The sequence below is a fragment of the Zootoca vivipara genome, chromosome 13 (genome assembly GCF_965207765.1).
Source record: "Zootoca vivipara chromosome 13, rZooViv2.hap1.1, whole genome shotgun sequence".
Taxonomy (NCBI): Eukaryota; Metazoa; Chordata; class Lepidosauria; order Squamata; family Lacertidae; genus Zootoca; species Zootoca vivipara.
In genome coordinates, this window is record NC_142596.1 from 3,705,562 (window position 1) to 3,721,340 (window position 15,779).

General features: G+C 45.1%; 1 protein-coding gene across 1 annotated transcript; it reads left to right on the top strand.

The window, feature by feature from the left end:
• The first annotated feature begins 11,738 nt into the window (after nt 1-11,738).
• Nucleotides 11,739-13,968, top strand: GCNT3 (glucosaminyl (N-acetyl) transferase 3, mucin type). The gene has a single exon (XM_035131390.3). The coding sequence runs from the start codon at nt 11,922-11,924 to the stop codon at nt 13,236-13,238; it is 1,317 nt and encodes a 438-aa protein (XP_034987281.2). The 5' UTR covers nt 11,739-11,921; the 3' UTR covers nt 13,239-13,968.
• Nucleotides 13,969-15,779: the final 1,811 nt, after the last annotated feature.

A 15,779-nucleotide genomic window follows, 5' to 3' on the forward strand; every position in this document is an offset into this window, starting at 1 on the left:
CAGCCTAATGCAAAGTGGGTCACACCAGGAGCACAGTCACCATGCAAATATCTGGTAAGATATGAATAAATTGTTCCCCAAATGCATGTTTGGGTTGAAAAGTGGGTCCTGGACCTGAAAAGGTTGAAGACACCTGCGTTAATGGAACTCTTCAATGATCTAGAGAACAAGTTAAAAAGCTGGATAAATGGATCTTTTTACCATGAGTGTGGCTGCTTTTTAGAATTGTTTTAGTCTTGTTTTAAAGGCATCTGGGTTTTTTTTAATAACAGTTTTTAATATTATGTGTCAGTCTTATTGGGGAGCCTGTTTGGAAGGTGATTAATAAATCAACAATGATTTTTTTAAAAAAGAAACAAAAAGCTGTGAACCCTTGAAATGTGAATGTTCACCATGTATTTGGGATCACAGCACTCTCAAACCAAAGGGCTTTTGTGTTTGGTTAAATGGGGATTCTTATTTATAACGCAAGAGCATGCAGGAAGTAGAAAATAGCTGTGAGGAGGTTACCGGGAGGCTTATCAGGTTGGATCATAATGTACTCGTTAAGATAGGGTATCTAAGAAGAAATACTCTCCTCCACACCCCATGTGCCAATAATGAATCACTTATTCCTTGCTTATACAGTATAGCATGAGTCACACAGCTGTGTGTCCAGATTCTTCTAGCACACAACACATTGGTGGAAACAGCATGCCTTTCCTTCCTTCGTATGCAGACTGCATGGACACCTGCAGTACGCAAAGGAAATCCTGATGTGGTAACAGAATGCAAGTTAGAAGAACCTTACCAAGCCTAGCCTAGCATCCAAGTTGCACATACTGTACAGTACAGTGGAATCTTATGCGGGGGTTCAGTTCCACGAAGACACATATATTCAAACCCTTGGAACCACCCACACATGAACATCCTTCGGATTCTGCAGCCAGTGCACTGAGCAGGCTTTGCCCGGACAGCAAGGTGGAGAGCTTTTAAGGCCCACTTAGCACACAGACTCTGGGATGTTCTCATAAGATCTTGTGAGAGCTTGCAGGGCCATCTGCGTTCCATGAGATCTTGCATAACCATCTCCCAGGGTTGCAGCTGGAATGTATCAGTGGAGGGTGACCAAGATGATAAAAGGTTTGGAAAGCAAGCCTTGTGAAGAGCAGTTGAGGGAGTCGGGTAGAAGAGAAGACTGAGAGGTGAAAGGATAGCCATCTTCAACTATCCAAAGGGCTGCCACATGCTCCAGCTGGTAGAATCCCAACCAATGGATTCAAATGTCAAGAAAGGAGATTGAGGAACATGAGGAAGAACATTAGGAGCTGTTCAACAGTGGAATGGACTACATGGAAGGGTGGTGGACTCTCTCATTTCATGTTTTTAAACAGAGGCTGGATGGCCACCTGTCAACGATTCTTTAGCCGTGATTCCTGCATTTCAAGGGGTTGAACTAGATGATCCTTGGAGTCCTTTCCTATTCTACAGTTGTATGATTCTTTAAGTAGCAGGGTCTTCTGGCAACCTTTGGTTGTTCTTTGGTCCTGACTCCTGGCTTCCCCATGGTTCTGATTTACTCTTACGTTCTGTGGCTCCCAGCACACCCCAGAGTGCTGCACACTGCCCTGCCTCCAGTCATTTACTGGTATGGGTGGATATTTCTTTGTCAGTTTCTGCTATATAATCCTCAAAGTTATTGTATCACAACCATAAAAGCACAGTAACATCATGAAGCACTCATACAGTGGTACCTCGGGTTACAAACCCTTCAGGTTACAAACGCTTCAGGTTACAGAGAGCCAGTGTGGTGTAGTGGTTAAGAGCGGTAGACTTGTAATCTGGGGAACCGGGTTCGTGTCTCCACTCCTCCATATGCAGCTGCTGAGCGACCTTGGGCTAGTCACACTTCTTTGAAGTCTCTCAGCCCCACTCACCTCACAGGGTGTTTGTTGTGGGGGAGGAAGGGAAAGGAGATTGTTAGCCACTTTGAGACTCCTTCAGGTAGTAATAAAGTGGGATATCAAATCCAAACTCTTCTTCTTCTTCTTCCACTGCAAACTCCGCTAACCCAGAAATAGTACCTCAGGTTAAGAACTTTGCTTCAGGGTGAGAACAGAAATCGTGCTCTGGCGGCGCAGCGACAGCAGGAGGCCCCATTAGCTAAAGTGGTGCTTCAGGTTAAGAACAGTTTCAGGTTAAGAACCGGACCACCAGAATGAATTAAGTTCTTAACCCGAGGTACCACTGTAGTACTGTCAGCATCCAGAGGGGGTCGAGAAGCCAGCTGACTAGTGCCCAGCTGGATCATGCCCTTCCAGCCGACATGCTGGATGACCCCCCGATCTCTGGTGGACATATACCGGCGACCCAGACTTCAAAAGTCTGAGTACACTATATTAACATGAGCAGCGTGAGGAGGCTTGTGAAAGCATAACAAGAAGCAGATTTATTAAACATAAATCAGGACAAAGAAAACATGTCGTCTCTCATTCGTCTTCTCAGAGAGAGTCTCAAAAGTGAAAGCTATACACAAATGGAAGTTCCCAGCAATCTGTGCTGGTACCTACGGCACCGCCTATCCTGGTAAGCCCCGCGGAGGACCTTAAGGTCCATAAATAGCAACACCCTAGAGGTCCCGGGCCCTAAGGAAGTCAGATTAGCCTCAACTTGCTGTTGGAAATGAATAGAGGGAGGTTGGAACATGGTTTTTATATATTTCTTTGGTGGTTTATAAGCCATCCTTCAGAACAATACACCTAGAGTGTGACGCAATTTGAAACAAATGCAATAAAACTCTGCAAGGAAAATAAAAGAAGATAACAACAGATGGGACCAGCACAAACTGGCAGTGTGGAGTGTTTCTGTTCAGGCTGCTTGCCAGCCAGTCATGCTGTCATCCAGGACACTCCATTCCATGTCTCATAAGGTGCCCCTCCTCAACAGCCAATCAGGATTCCTTGCCCATTGATCCACAGTCAGTCCTCATTAGGCTGCTTTTGGATCCACATAACCCCAATTTCTAAAGACATTTTTTCCCTGAAGCATGATGTGATCAGGACACCAAACTAGAAATTACAGTGGGAAAAAAAGGCAGACTTGGTTCCTGGCTCAATGGCGGTGATTGGGGACCACTAGCTAGCTGGAGCTGGCTGAACTAGATCCCAGAGTACCAGGGCCCATGGAACCAGAGCCAGGATAATCATGGGTGGCTACCCTTGGGTTGAGGTATGGAGTGTCTCACCAGTGCAATGGTGCAGAGAGCGCTCCAGGTGGAAGGCCATGGAGAAAAGAAATTTACACACACACCCTCAGTCTAGAGCAGGCATGTCAAACCTGCGGCCCTCCAGATGTTTTGGCCTACAACTCCCATGATCCCTAGCTAGCAGGACCAGTGGTTGGGGAAGATGGGGATTGTAGTCCAAAACATCTGGAGGGCCGCAGGTTTGACATGCCTGGTCTAGAGGATCAAGTTTTTTAAGACACTCTAGTTTGCAAAGGAGGGCAGAGCCTAGGAGGGAGGCAAAGGTTCAGAAGGCCTGGTTCATTTCTGACCTGCATCAGAGCAAGCGGCTCATTAGGAGCTCTCCTTGGTGCTGAGACAACTGGCCTCGCTTGCCTTCATGGGACCAGAGCAAGGCATTGTAGTACTTTTGCTGACTGAGCTTCATGCACATGGAAACTACCATTTTGGTTGCCTAATCAATGGCACTCCCAACCTGAGCACCAAAAAGAAAAATGGACCATAATGCTGACACAAAAATCACAGAAGCAGCATCCATAAAACAGGTTAGCAAAACCCAGCAGAAGGCAACCCTAAAAATAGAACTAAGGCCAGATATAAAACATGCTGGATAGACACCAGAGCTAAAGAAAAAAAGCCTATGCCTGATGCTGAAAAGACATCAAGACCTGCTGGATGAGGGGCTCTGAGAACATAAGAAGAACCTGCAGGATCAGGCCAATGACCTATCTAGCCCAACAACCTGTTCTCCCAGTGGCCAACTAGATTCCTGTGAGCAACCCACAAGCAGAACCCAAGCACAAGAGCACTCTCATGACCTAAAGGCAGAGCATACCCATTGTGTCTAGTAACCTTCTATAGACTTTTCCTCCATGAATTGGTCGTCCAGAGTGCCCTATATTTGTACCCGCAAATACAGAACCATTTCTCCTTTTGGATCTGGCCCTACTGTACCTGATAATTGATTTACCCTGGGGGTTTCCCATCAAGTTTTGTACTGTGGGCAAATATGGATTTTTGAATGAGTGCTAGAATCACCACCCCATCTGATTACTTCCTTTCCTCTTTCACCAGATCAGTCCTTCCTGAGAAACAGAAAATGAGAACATGTGTGCATGTTTTCCAAGGAATGTGTGTGTGTGTGGGGGGGGGAGTCTGATTGAGTAGAAACAATCTGAGCCTTGAAAAACCCATAGAGCTGAAAGAGCGAAATAGCTCCTTCCCACTTCCTCTTTCAGCTCTATGTCCTTTTCGAGGAAGAAAATGGTAACCTCCTTTACTACCTTGCAACCAGGGGAAGAGAGGGACTCAGGTGATTTGGGGGTACCAGGGGAAGGAACAGAGGGTACCATTGTGCTTGTGGTTTCCATGCTAGCAACCCCAGATTTAACTCCTCCTGAAAGGAGTGGATCTCAACAAAAGCCTCCCCAAGCTGAATGGGCAGGAATGTGTTGAAGAACAGTGTTTCTCAACCTTTTTTGGGTCAAGGCACACTTGTTCCATGAAAAAAATCACGAGGCACACCACCATTAAAAAAGTAAAAAAATTAACTCTGTGCCGCCCTATATTGACTATATAATTATGACTGTAAGAAACACTTGCCAATTGCTGTGTTGGTTGCAATCTCCTGTAATAAGGCTTCACAAGCCGCTGATTTCTCTGCCAGCACAATCCTTTGCTCAGCAAGTTTCAGGTTGAGCTCATCCAGCCAGCTTCTTTAAGTTTGTCTAAAACCACCCTCCCGTGGTGGTGGCTGTTGAGAGCTGCGCTCGCCCCGCGTCGTGACCCAGCCGGCTTCCTTTCCGGCGGGTCAGTGTTTGTTATTGGCGGCCGCCAGGCACGTGACAATGCAAATCGCCCTTCTCGTCGCCGCACGTCGCAGCACACCAGCCAGCGTCTCGCGGCACACTAGTGTGCCGCGGAACAGCGGTTGAGAAACGCTGTTGAAGAAGACACTCCTTGAAGTATGCAGAAGCAGTTTAAGAAAGAGCAATGCCTTTAGATTTGTTAAACCAACTTCTTTGCTATGTTCTGGGGGTGCCCTGAGCTATTTTGTTGTCATGTATCATAAACCTCTCATTTATTTATTACCTTCATTAGTCATTTCATCTTGTCTGAGGCAACCCAAAGTGACAGACAGACAGACAGACAGACAGACAGACAGACAGACAGACAATAAAACCCATATGTATCCCACATAGATACATTAAAACCAAGAGGAAAGAAAAATACATTTTTTTAAAAAAAAATCCCACAAAGGCTTGGATATAAAGGGAAGTTTCTGCCTGGTGCCTAAATATATGTAGTGAAGGTGCCAGAGAGAGCATTCCACAATGAGGAGCCACTGCAGAAAAGGCCCGGTTCTCATTGCCGCCCTCCAGACCTCTAATGAAGGACAATTGGAGTATAAAGGGAAACGCCATAATTGTCAACACACTTGACCGCATCAGCTACTTCAGCATGAAGAAGTGCAAATGCCATCCTTAGATTATTCAGAAGGAAAGGCGCCGGCTTCCTTCCTATGGCCCTAAAAGTCTTTCAGGCAAAATCTTTAGCCCAGCTCCTGTATGGCTCTCAAATTGGACCTTCTGCCAATCTTAAGACCCTTGAAACAGTACAATCAAAAAAATTTAGATCACTATTCGGTACCCCAAAGAGCACACCTAATGCAGTGTTAAGGCAAGAGGCAGGACTCCCCAGAGTGGAATTAAAAGTCTGGGAGCAAGCAATATCCCTCTGGTTGAAAATCCATTGCAATCCAAAGGGAATGTTACCTCACTTCCTGGCTGCAGTTCCCTATCTGTCCCTGGCTTACGCAAATAACTAATAAGATCAAACAAATTGGCCTAAATCCTGAAGATCTTTTTAATGGAACTCTGAACAAGGCAAAAATAATTATTACTCAGAGACTTCACGATGTTGAATTACAACAAGAAGATGCCTTACTCCCGGAGAATTATAGATGTCTAAAATTGTGGCCTAATTTTACAGCTGCCCCTTACTTATCTAACACTACTAACGGAGCTTATAGATGGGCCTTCTCTAGAGCCCGCTTTAAGGCAATGCCCTCAGCGGTGCTGTACGGCAAATTTATGCGGGTACCAATTCATGAGCGCCTTTGCCCTTGCATGTCTAACAAGGTAGAATCTGTGACTCACATTCTTTTATTTTGTGAATTTTATAGTGAAGAATGAGCTCGACTTATTTTACCCCTTTTATCAAAATTTACACCCTTGCAATATTATTTGGAATATCCCCCTGAACCCTTATGAAAATTCCTTCTGGAATATTCCTCAAGCCCAGTGTCATTTGACGTGGCTAAATTCTGCACTTTAGCTATCAAGAAATGTAAATCCCTTCTATTGAATGACACATTGCAAATCCCTTTTGTGTAATTGTTTTATTTCTTGTGATGTTATTGCTGATTTTCTTTCGTTTGGAATAATGTTATTCTGTATTGCTGGCTTTTGCTGTAATAAAAACTGAACTGAGTACTTAATTAGAATTTAATTTTACTTCGATGCTATTAACTTATTCTGTTTTCTCAATAGGGCTTTTATCAATCTACCCTGAGTCATTTTTTTGGTGTTTAATCAATGCTAGATGTTCCCTACTGGAACTTGATGTTGTAAACTAGGATGCATTTTAAAAGAAACAAATAATGTACCTAGGGAAAGAAACTGATTTCGATCACTTGTTCATATTTGGTAATTCATTAATAGAATAAACAAGCCGCTTCATTAAACACAGCTGCTCATGTTCCCCTGTGTGGAATTTTACTTGGAGTTCAGCTGCTGGCCCAGAGTAGGTGAGCAACTCCAGCAGCACCGTAGAGCTGGTGGGGTGGGGCAATGCTACAGAGCCACTTTCCTCACCCTGGTGATGGCGCTGGGACAGGGCAGGGCTGCATGAATGCCTCAGGTGAAGGGCCAGGTCTGCTGGTGCACCACAGGTATAGCTTTAAATTTGCAAGTGCCCTGCCCTGCCCAGGAGCTACACAGGTAACCTGCAGCGATGTCAGCATCAAGAAAATGGCTCTGAGGTGCTACGCTTCATTGGAGGTTTTTAAACAGAACTTAGATGGCTGTCTGTCATGGACTCTTTAGCTGTGATTCCTGCACTGCAGGGGGAGGGGTTGGACTTGATGAACCTTAAGTTACCTTCCAGCTCTATGATTCTGTGATTCTACACTCACCACACTGGCCCCATCTGTGGCAGCATACTTGTATGCATCTTCAAAAAGCAACTTGCATGGCTTTAAAAGAGGATTAGGCAAATTCATGGAAGAAAGGGTTATCGCGACTGGACTTACGGTAACTCTTAGAGGTCCTTTATTGTGAGGGGGAAAGAGTACAGAGAGCCCCCCCCATCCTGAGGAGCAGCTCCTCCACCAGCAGCGGCGCCAGCGGGGAGGGGGAAGAGTCCAGTGAGGAAGGAGGAAGAAGGAGACGGGGCTCTGGCAGGATAGCAGAGCTCCTACTGCACTTGGGAGAGGAAGAGAGAGAGGGGGAAGAGGGGGAGAAGGAAAACGTGGAAAGGAGACCCTTTTCCCCTCCGGTTCTGGAATTACGCAGGAGGAAACACGGGAGGAGATTTGGGGTGCTCAGACTCTTATGTTGGAAGAAGACGCGGAGCGCGCCATTCCAGGGTTCTGGGTCAGACTGAGAGGATGTATCCTGTATAGCTCTAGAACTGTAAATAGCCTGCACTTAATAAAAGCATGAAAAGGCAAAGGTCTGGAGAGTCGTTACTCTAGAGTAGTCGCAACGCATCCCCTGTGACATTTATGTTTACCTTTAGCCTTGATGGCTCTGCTCTGCCTCCACAATCAGAGGCTTTAATGCTTCTGAATACCAGTTCTGGAAACTACAGAAGCAGAGAGTGCTCTGTACTGAGTCCTGCTTGCAAATTTCCCACAGGTATCTGGTCGGCCACTGTGAGAATAGGATGTAGGGCTGGATAGATGGGCATTGGCCTGATCCAGCAGGCTCTTCCAATGTTCTTAAGGTTGGCCATATGGATAATCTTAACCAATCAGGAAGGTGAGAGTAGGAAAAGCCTGTTCCCAGCAACATTTCCTGAAGAGCAAATCTGAAAAGACCACTGAAAGAAGGAGCAGGGTGCCTGTAAGGGGGAGAGATTACAGAGAACCTCCCCCTCTCATCAGGAGCAGTTCGTCCCCAAGCAGCCAGGAAAGTGCGGGGTCTGAAGGGGCTAGTCAGGAGGCGGCGAGAGAGAGAGAGCCAGGTCTCCGGCAGCATGGGAGAGCCTCTGCTCCACAGGCGGGAAGAGAAGGAGATGGAAAGGGGGGAGAGGGAAAAGACGGAGCGCAGACCCTTTCACCCGGCACCAGAATTAAGGAGGAGGAGAAAGGGGAGGAGATTCGCTGTCCCGCGACTCTTCTGTTGGTCCAGGTCCCGAAAGGGGGCAGTGCCGGATTCTGACACAGAATAAGCGGACATGAAACCGACAGCTCACCACACTGTAAATAACGTGCACCAATAAAGACTCTTTTAAAGACAAGTATGTGGAAAGTCGTTACTCAAGAGTAGCCGTAACAACCTCTGACAGTGCCTTTCAACAGTGATGAAAGTGATGCAAAAACTATTCTCTGCTTTTGACTCCATTTTAATTATGGTGACTTTTTACACTGCTCCTTAATCTTCTATGGAATCATCATCATCATCTAACAGACTGAAGTAATGTGGTCCTTTGCTCTCAAGATCAACAAAGATCACCCAATCAAGGTCTTCATTTTCTCAAACTCAACTTCATTAATCTCAAACTCAAGAGTAGATGCATTTAAATTACTGCTTCCATTCGAGCTCTGTTTCTTTCTTTTCCAGTTAAAATTCTTTTCTGGTGTTTCCTTTCTTCTCACAGCAGATTTGGGGTTTTACTAGAGTTAATAATGTTTTTTAGGTTGTACAATCAGTTTTTGTTCAGTTAAAGCAGCAAATGTTCCATTGTGATTCCTGCTGGCCTTTTCTCTCAAAAGTGTATCATTATTATCTTCTAATAGTGTTTTCCAAAGTGGGTGATTCTGCCCCCTGGGGAGTACTGGAATGATCCAGGGGGGCGATTGAAGCCTCCAGTGCAATGGGGGGGGGTGTTGAATAAAAATAAGGGGGCGGTGGAAGCATAAAGAAGAGAAGAGAAGACAATTTTGAAAAATTGTGCATGTTTCATCTGTTATGTAATGACATTTAAAAGGTAAAGGTAAAGGACCCCTGGACAATGAAGTCCCGTCAAAGGTGACTTTGGGGTTGTGACATTCATCTTGCTTTCAGGCCAAGGGAGCTGGTGTTTGTCCACAGACAGCTTTCTGGGTCATGTGGCCAACATGACTAAACCACTTCTGGCGCAACGGAACACCGTGACGGAAGCCAGAGCGCATGGAAACGCCGTTTACCTTCCCGCCACAGCGGTACCTGTTTATCTACTTGCACCGGGGTGCTTTTGAACCGCTAGGTTGGCAGGAACTGGGACAGAGCAATGGGAGCTCACCCCATTGCACGGATTTGAACCACTGAGCTTCCAATTGGCAAGCCCAAGAGGCTCAGTGGTTTAGACCACAGTGCCACCCGCGTCCCTAAATGACACTTACCACCAGGTTGGGTGCCGTTGTGGGACCTCTCCTGGATCCAGCCATCATGCTGGAGGCAAGGGGTTTTCCTGGGCTTGGGTGAACTCTTTTTAGCTTCACCCAGACTCGGAAAGTAGATTGCAGCTTGTCTGCCTATTTGGCCAATCCCACCCCTTTGCTTATTTATTTTTATTTATTTATTGAATTTATATACTGTCGTATACCCGGAGGCTTAAAGGAGGTAGGTTTCCAGGGGGCACCAAGTATTTTGGAGCCTCTGCTAAAATATATAGTTTGGGTAGGGATCAAACCTTTACGACAGCTAAGATCTGCCAACAATGTTTAGTCAAATGTTTAGTCAGATAATTTACTATCCTTTTGACTGTACTACCATGGGCTAGAGAAGAAGCAATTACACAGGGGGAAAAGTCACAGTAAGGGAGAGTTGAATTGCATTGGGGTGGGTGGGGGGGTGGTAAATGGATCACAGGGTTGTCAAGAAAATGAAAGAATTCCTAGTTAATCAGTAAACCACCTTTCCCCCCCCCCTCCAAGTTTTGCCAAAATAAAGCAAAAAAAAAATAAAATGCTGTCCCTTTTGTTACACATTGACACTTGGCAGCTGTGGACATGGCCTGGCTTTTAATCCATCCATTCATTCAAAGCATTTGTAACCCACTGGTATCACAGAACTATGGAGCTGGAAGGGACTTCGAAGGTCATCTAGTCCAACCCCCTGCAATGCAGGAATCTCAACTAGATCATACATAACAGAATAGAACTAGTTGGAAGTGTCTGGCATTTCTCAGGAATTCTAAGAAACGAACAACAAAAAAGCAGTGCAGGTTTGAAATCAGTGGTTGAACTCAGCCCGGTTTTGAAAAGTTCAGTCCACTATTTTGATTCAAAATGGCGCCCAGTTCTATCCAAACTTAGATGAAACCCTGCTCTCTTAGGAAACCATCGTGCAAATTTTGGTTATGAAATCTTAAGTGGGGTCCAAATGCATTGAGAAAAAGCAGAGAAAAATATACTAACACTAAACTATACAAATATACTATATTATACAAAATATGCAGTAAATTATTCAGTCAGAAAGACTTTTGGAGCAGTTTACCCTCAAGGAAAAGGGGCAGGTGTGGGAGAGGAAGAGGAAAACAAGCAAAAGTCAGGCCTTTTAATCCTGCTTTTGGAACTCTCCTCAAGCCAAGCCCACTCCCCAAATGGCAGTTACCTCCCCAATCCAGACCCATCACCAGCCCTCCTCAAGTGTGTTTGCCTGGCTGGAACATGTCCTTGAACCACAACCACACCTGTCCTTTGCCTGGATGGAGACTGGAGTTGTGTGTCTGTGTGCGTTCCCTTTGGTAGGAATGTAGCCTATGATACACAGGTAAGACAATGTCTCAGTTGCCCCACCCACTCTTGCCTCTGTCCCTGCCCACCCTTGGCAAGTGGCCCCTGGAAGACTGTCCATGAGGCAATGCGGCTCTTGGGCTGGGAAATGTTTCCCATCCCATCTTGGAAATAACTGAAACTAAAAAGTCTGGGGAGGTTTTAGAAAATGTAATGAATCACCTGATAAGGAAAAAGACATAGTGGGTCTTTTGGGGAGGACAGTTCCATAATTGGAACCCCACCTCTCCCCTCCACCGGATCCTGATAATCACAAATGCCACCTTTCACATTATGTTCTTCTTGGTTCAGACAATACTTAGAATCCCAGAGCTACCAAAAAATCAAGTAACCTATTAAAGTTCACTGATGCATTAGTGGAAAGTTGAGCCTCTTTTAAACCTCTCATACATCCTGTTTTTCACTTTGCACTGGATTGCAACATCTCCAGGGTGAAAAGACCTTGCTGTGAAACAAGTCTCTTCCCTCCCTCCCTGGGTGACGCCTGACAGCTCACCTGAGCTCTCAGGTTACGTTTGGCAGCAGCACAGATATGAGGCAGGCTGGGCTGAGGAAGCACTGCTTAGAGCACCTGTGGCTGCCAAGGTGATGTGAACTTTAACAAGAAACCTTTGAGTAGGCTCAGGAGTTTACTGGCCTGGAAGAAGGATTTGGGGTTTCACTATCAGGGTCCTTCTCTGCCCCCTGGCTCCCAAAATGCATTGGCTGGAAAGAAAGTTCCTGGGTCGGATCTCACGCCCGCTGGTGTTTGGGAGCCTGATGCTGTTTGCCACTGGCCTTCTGAAATACTCCACTTGGCAGTGTGACTTCAGTCACTTGGGGAAAGACATCGCAGACCCTGGGGTTCAGTTCTGCAAAGAAAGGCTCTACCAGTCTGTGAGACTCCCTCCCAAGGGAAACATCAGCTGCTCACAGATCAGCAGAGGGGACCGCACAGAGATTGAGAAGGCTCTTCTGAGCAGGCTGCAACTCAAAAACAGAAGGGATCTCCTGGGAGAGAAAGAGTACCTGAACATGACTGAGGACTGTGGACTCTTCAAAGAAAGCCGGAGGTTCATCGAGTTCCCACTGAGCAAAGAGGAGGAAGATTTCCCCATTGCTTACTCCATGGTGGTCCATGATCAGATTGAAATGTTTGAGAGACTGTTGAGGTCCATCTATGCCCCCCAGAATGTGTACTGCGTCCACGTTGACAGGAAGGCCCCAGAACCTTTCCAAGAGGCAGTCCGGGCCATTGCCTCCTGCTTTGGGAATGTCTTTGTGGCGTCTAAGCTGGAGCGTGTTGTGTATGCTTCTTGGTCCAGGGTCCAAGCTGATTTGAACTGCATGGAAGACCTCCTTCAGAGCAAAGTACATTGGAAATACCTCCTGAACACCTGCGGGACAGACTTCCCCATCAAGACCAACGCAGAGATTGTCCATGCTCTAAAGCTTTTGAATGGGAAAAACAACATGGAGTCAGAGAAACCATCAGAGGGCAAAACGGGCCGGTGGAAGTTCCGGCATGAAGTGACCGATTCTGTGGTGAGAACCTCCACTGCAAAGGACCCCCCTCCACAAAGCTCACCCATGTTCACTGGGAACGCATACATTGTGGTCACCAGAGAGTTTGTTCAACATCTTTTTGAAGATCCAATGGCAAAAGCACTGATAGAGTGGTCCAAGGATACTTATAGCCCAGACGAACATTTGTGGGCCACTCTGCAGCGGATGCCAGGAGTCCCAGGGTCAGTCCCCTTTAGTGATAAATTTGACATGACGGACATGAACGCCATTCCAAGGTTAGTGAAGTGGTCCTACATTGAAGGAGACATCAGCAAGGGGGCCCCTTATCCTCCTTGCTCAGGCTCTTACCGGCGAGCAGTGTGTGTCTATGGGGCAGGCGACCTACACTGGATGATCACCCAGCACCACCTGTTTGCCAACAAGTTTGATCCCAGAGTTGATGACTATGCCTTGCAGTGTTTAGAAGAGTACCTGCGCTATAAATCAATCTATGGGAAGCAGCTCTGAGTGAATGCCTATAAGGTTCCTCACCAAGAAGACAATTTAGAAACTTATGTTTTGAGGTCCTGGCACATGGATCTATCTAGCATGATGGTCAACCCATTCCTAAAGTACTTAGCTAGCAGCCAGTAAGCTCTTCACTGAGATCTCAGAGACACACATTTGAGTGTTGCATAGGTCAAGGAAAGGAGATGCCGGGAGGAGGAAGGTGACTTATGGGGAAGCTGCACTGGGCGTGAGATTTGTTAGTCACCCTCCTGCCTTGTGCTGCTCCATTTCCTGAAGGAAAATCTGATGCACAGTTTTGGTTACGTTTACTTTTTTTTTCTTTAATGACTGTATGTGAAGGAAGAAGTGAACAAATTGCTGTTTAATCGAGTCTCTATTTTCTGTGTTCCTTTTGCTGTATGTAAAATGTGTGGGGATTATAGTGACTGCACTGATAATGGGGAGACTCTGATAGGCATAATATAGCAGGACTGGGTTAAAAATCATCTCTCTTTTTTAAAAAAAATATTGAAGAAAAAGAATTTTTAAACAATACAAATTACCAATAACATAGCCAATTACAATTGTCCCCCTTTCCCCCATCCCATCCCTCCCTCTCCCACCCTCTAAGGACTTCCCTCAGCTCCCCTCTCTGATTTGTTTGTACATATTGTTTTCTGCATGTTATAAAATTGTACATATTATCTGTCATATGTTCTACTAATAAATTATGGATGTTTATTCAAAACCTGCCAAGGAGTCCAAATCCTTTTGTTGTATTTTTAAATAGTTTGTTAAAAGTTCCCATTCTTCTTTGAAGTCACAGTTGTTCTTATCACGTAGTTTGCCTGCCATCTTTGCCAACTCCGTAAAACTCATCAGTTTTTCAGTGGGATTTTCTCATTCTTCCATCTTTGTGCTAACAAGACTCTTGCCACTGTTGTAGCATACATGAATAAGTTCTTTATTTTCCTTGGCAGGTCTTGTCCTAGAATCCCTAACAAAAATGCTTCTGTTTTTTTGTTTCTTTTACAAATGTCATTTTAAACATCTTTTTCAATTCATTATATATCATCTCCCAGAATTTTTTTGACTTCTCTACATTCCCACCACATATGATATAAAGTACCTTCTTTTTCTTTACATTTCCAACATATGTTTGACCCACTTTTATACATTTTTGCCATTTTTACTGGTGTAATATACCATCTGTACATCATTTTCATGTAATTTTCCTTCAAAAGAGAACAATCTGTAAATTTCAGATTTTTCCCAATCCTCAAATTATATGTTGTATCCTATATCTTGTGATCTTGTGCCCATTTGATCATGACTGATTTGACTTCCTCATCTTTCATTTCCCATTCTAGCAGAATACTATATGCTTTCTTCAGTAGCTTCACGTCTTTGGGTTAAAAATCTTCTCATGTCTCAATCTGCTTTGAATGTTTTTGCAAGTTGCACCTGAACTTTCTCCCTCAGCAAACCAGGGGATTATTTTTTCTCAACTTGAGTGGTAGAGTTTCAACAGCAGGTTTTTTTTTTCATACTACCTGTTTCCTGGTGAGATGAGAGCCCTTGAGATTTAGAATGGTTTTTGTAATACTGTATGTTTCTGGCGGTTCCCTCGCTACGAGAAGCCAAGTTACAGGGAACCAGGCAGAGGGCCTTCTCGGTAGTGGCACCCACCCTGTGGAATGCCCTCCCACTAGAGGTCAAAGAGAACAACAATTACCAGACCTTTAGAAGGCATCTCAAGGCAGCCCTGTTTAGGGAAGCTTTTAATGTCTGATGGATTTCTGTATTTTAGTGTTTTGTTGGAAGCCGCCCAGAGTGGCTGGGGGAACCCGGCCAGATGGGCGGGGTATAAATAATAAATTATTATTATTATTATTATTATTATTATTATTATTATTATTATTATTTCTGTAGAAACTTTCTGTAGAAATATACAAAGTTTCACAGGCATTGCTAGATTGTGATGCAGGACCTGTTTCTTGTAGCTGCAACAACTCAGATGCCTGCACTACAGTGGTACCTCGGTTTATGAACACAATTGGTTCCGGAAGTCTGTTCATAAACTGAAGTGAACTTTCCCATTCAATGTTGGGCATTGTAACTTTGTGTGAGGTAAACTAAAGTAAACATAGCTTTCCAAGTTGGCAGTGGGGCTTAGGGTTTTATTTTATGTAGCTGCTGGCCCAGTTTTTGCTAATGGAACACGCATGCTTCTGCTACCTGCTGATATCAGTCTTATAACTGATTAAATGTAATGGCTTCTAACTATGGGAATTGTAGTCTGGTGTTGGTAGTAGTGATTGTGTTAGAAATGCTTAGCTCAGACTTTCTCAGCCTTCAGTTGCTGGAAACCACAGGAAGAAAGAGGCCTCTTGTGCAGGTTTCCCACAGGCAACTGCTCAGCCACTGTGAGAACAGGATGCTGGACTAGATGAACTCCTGGCCTGATCCAGCAGATGCTTCTCTTATGTTCCCCAGAGGTGGGGAACCTGAGGCCATGGGCGTACCCAGCATGGGGCAGGGAGGGGCAGCTGCCCCCCC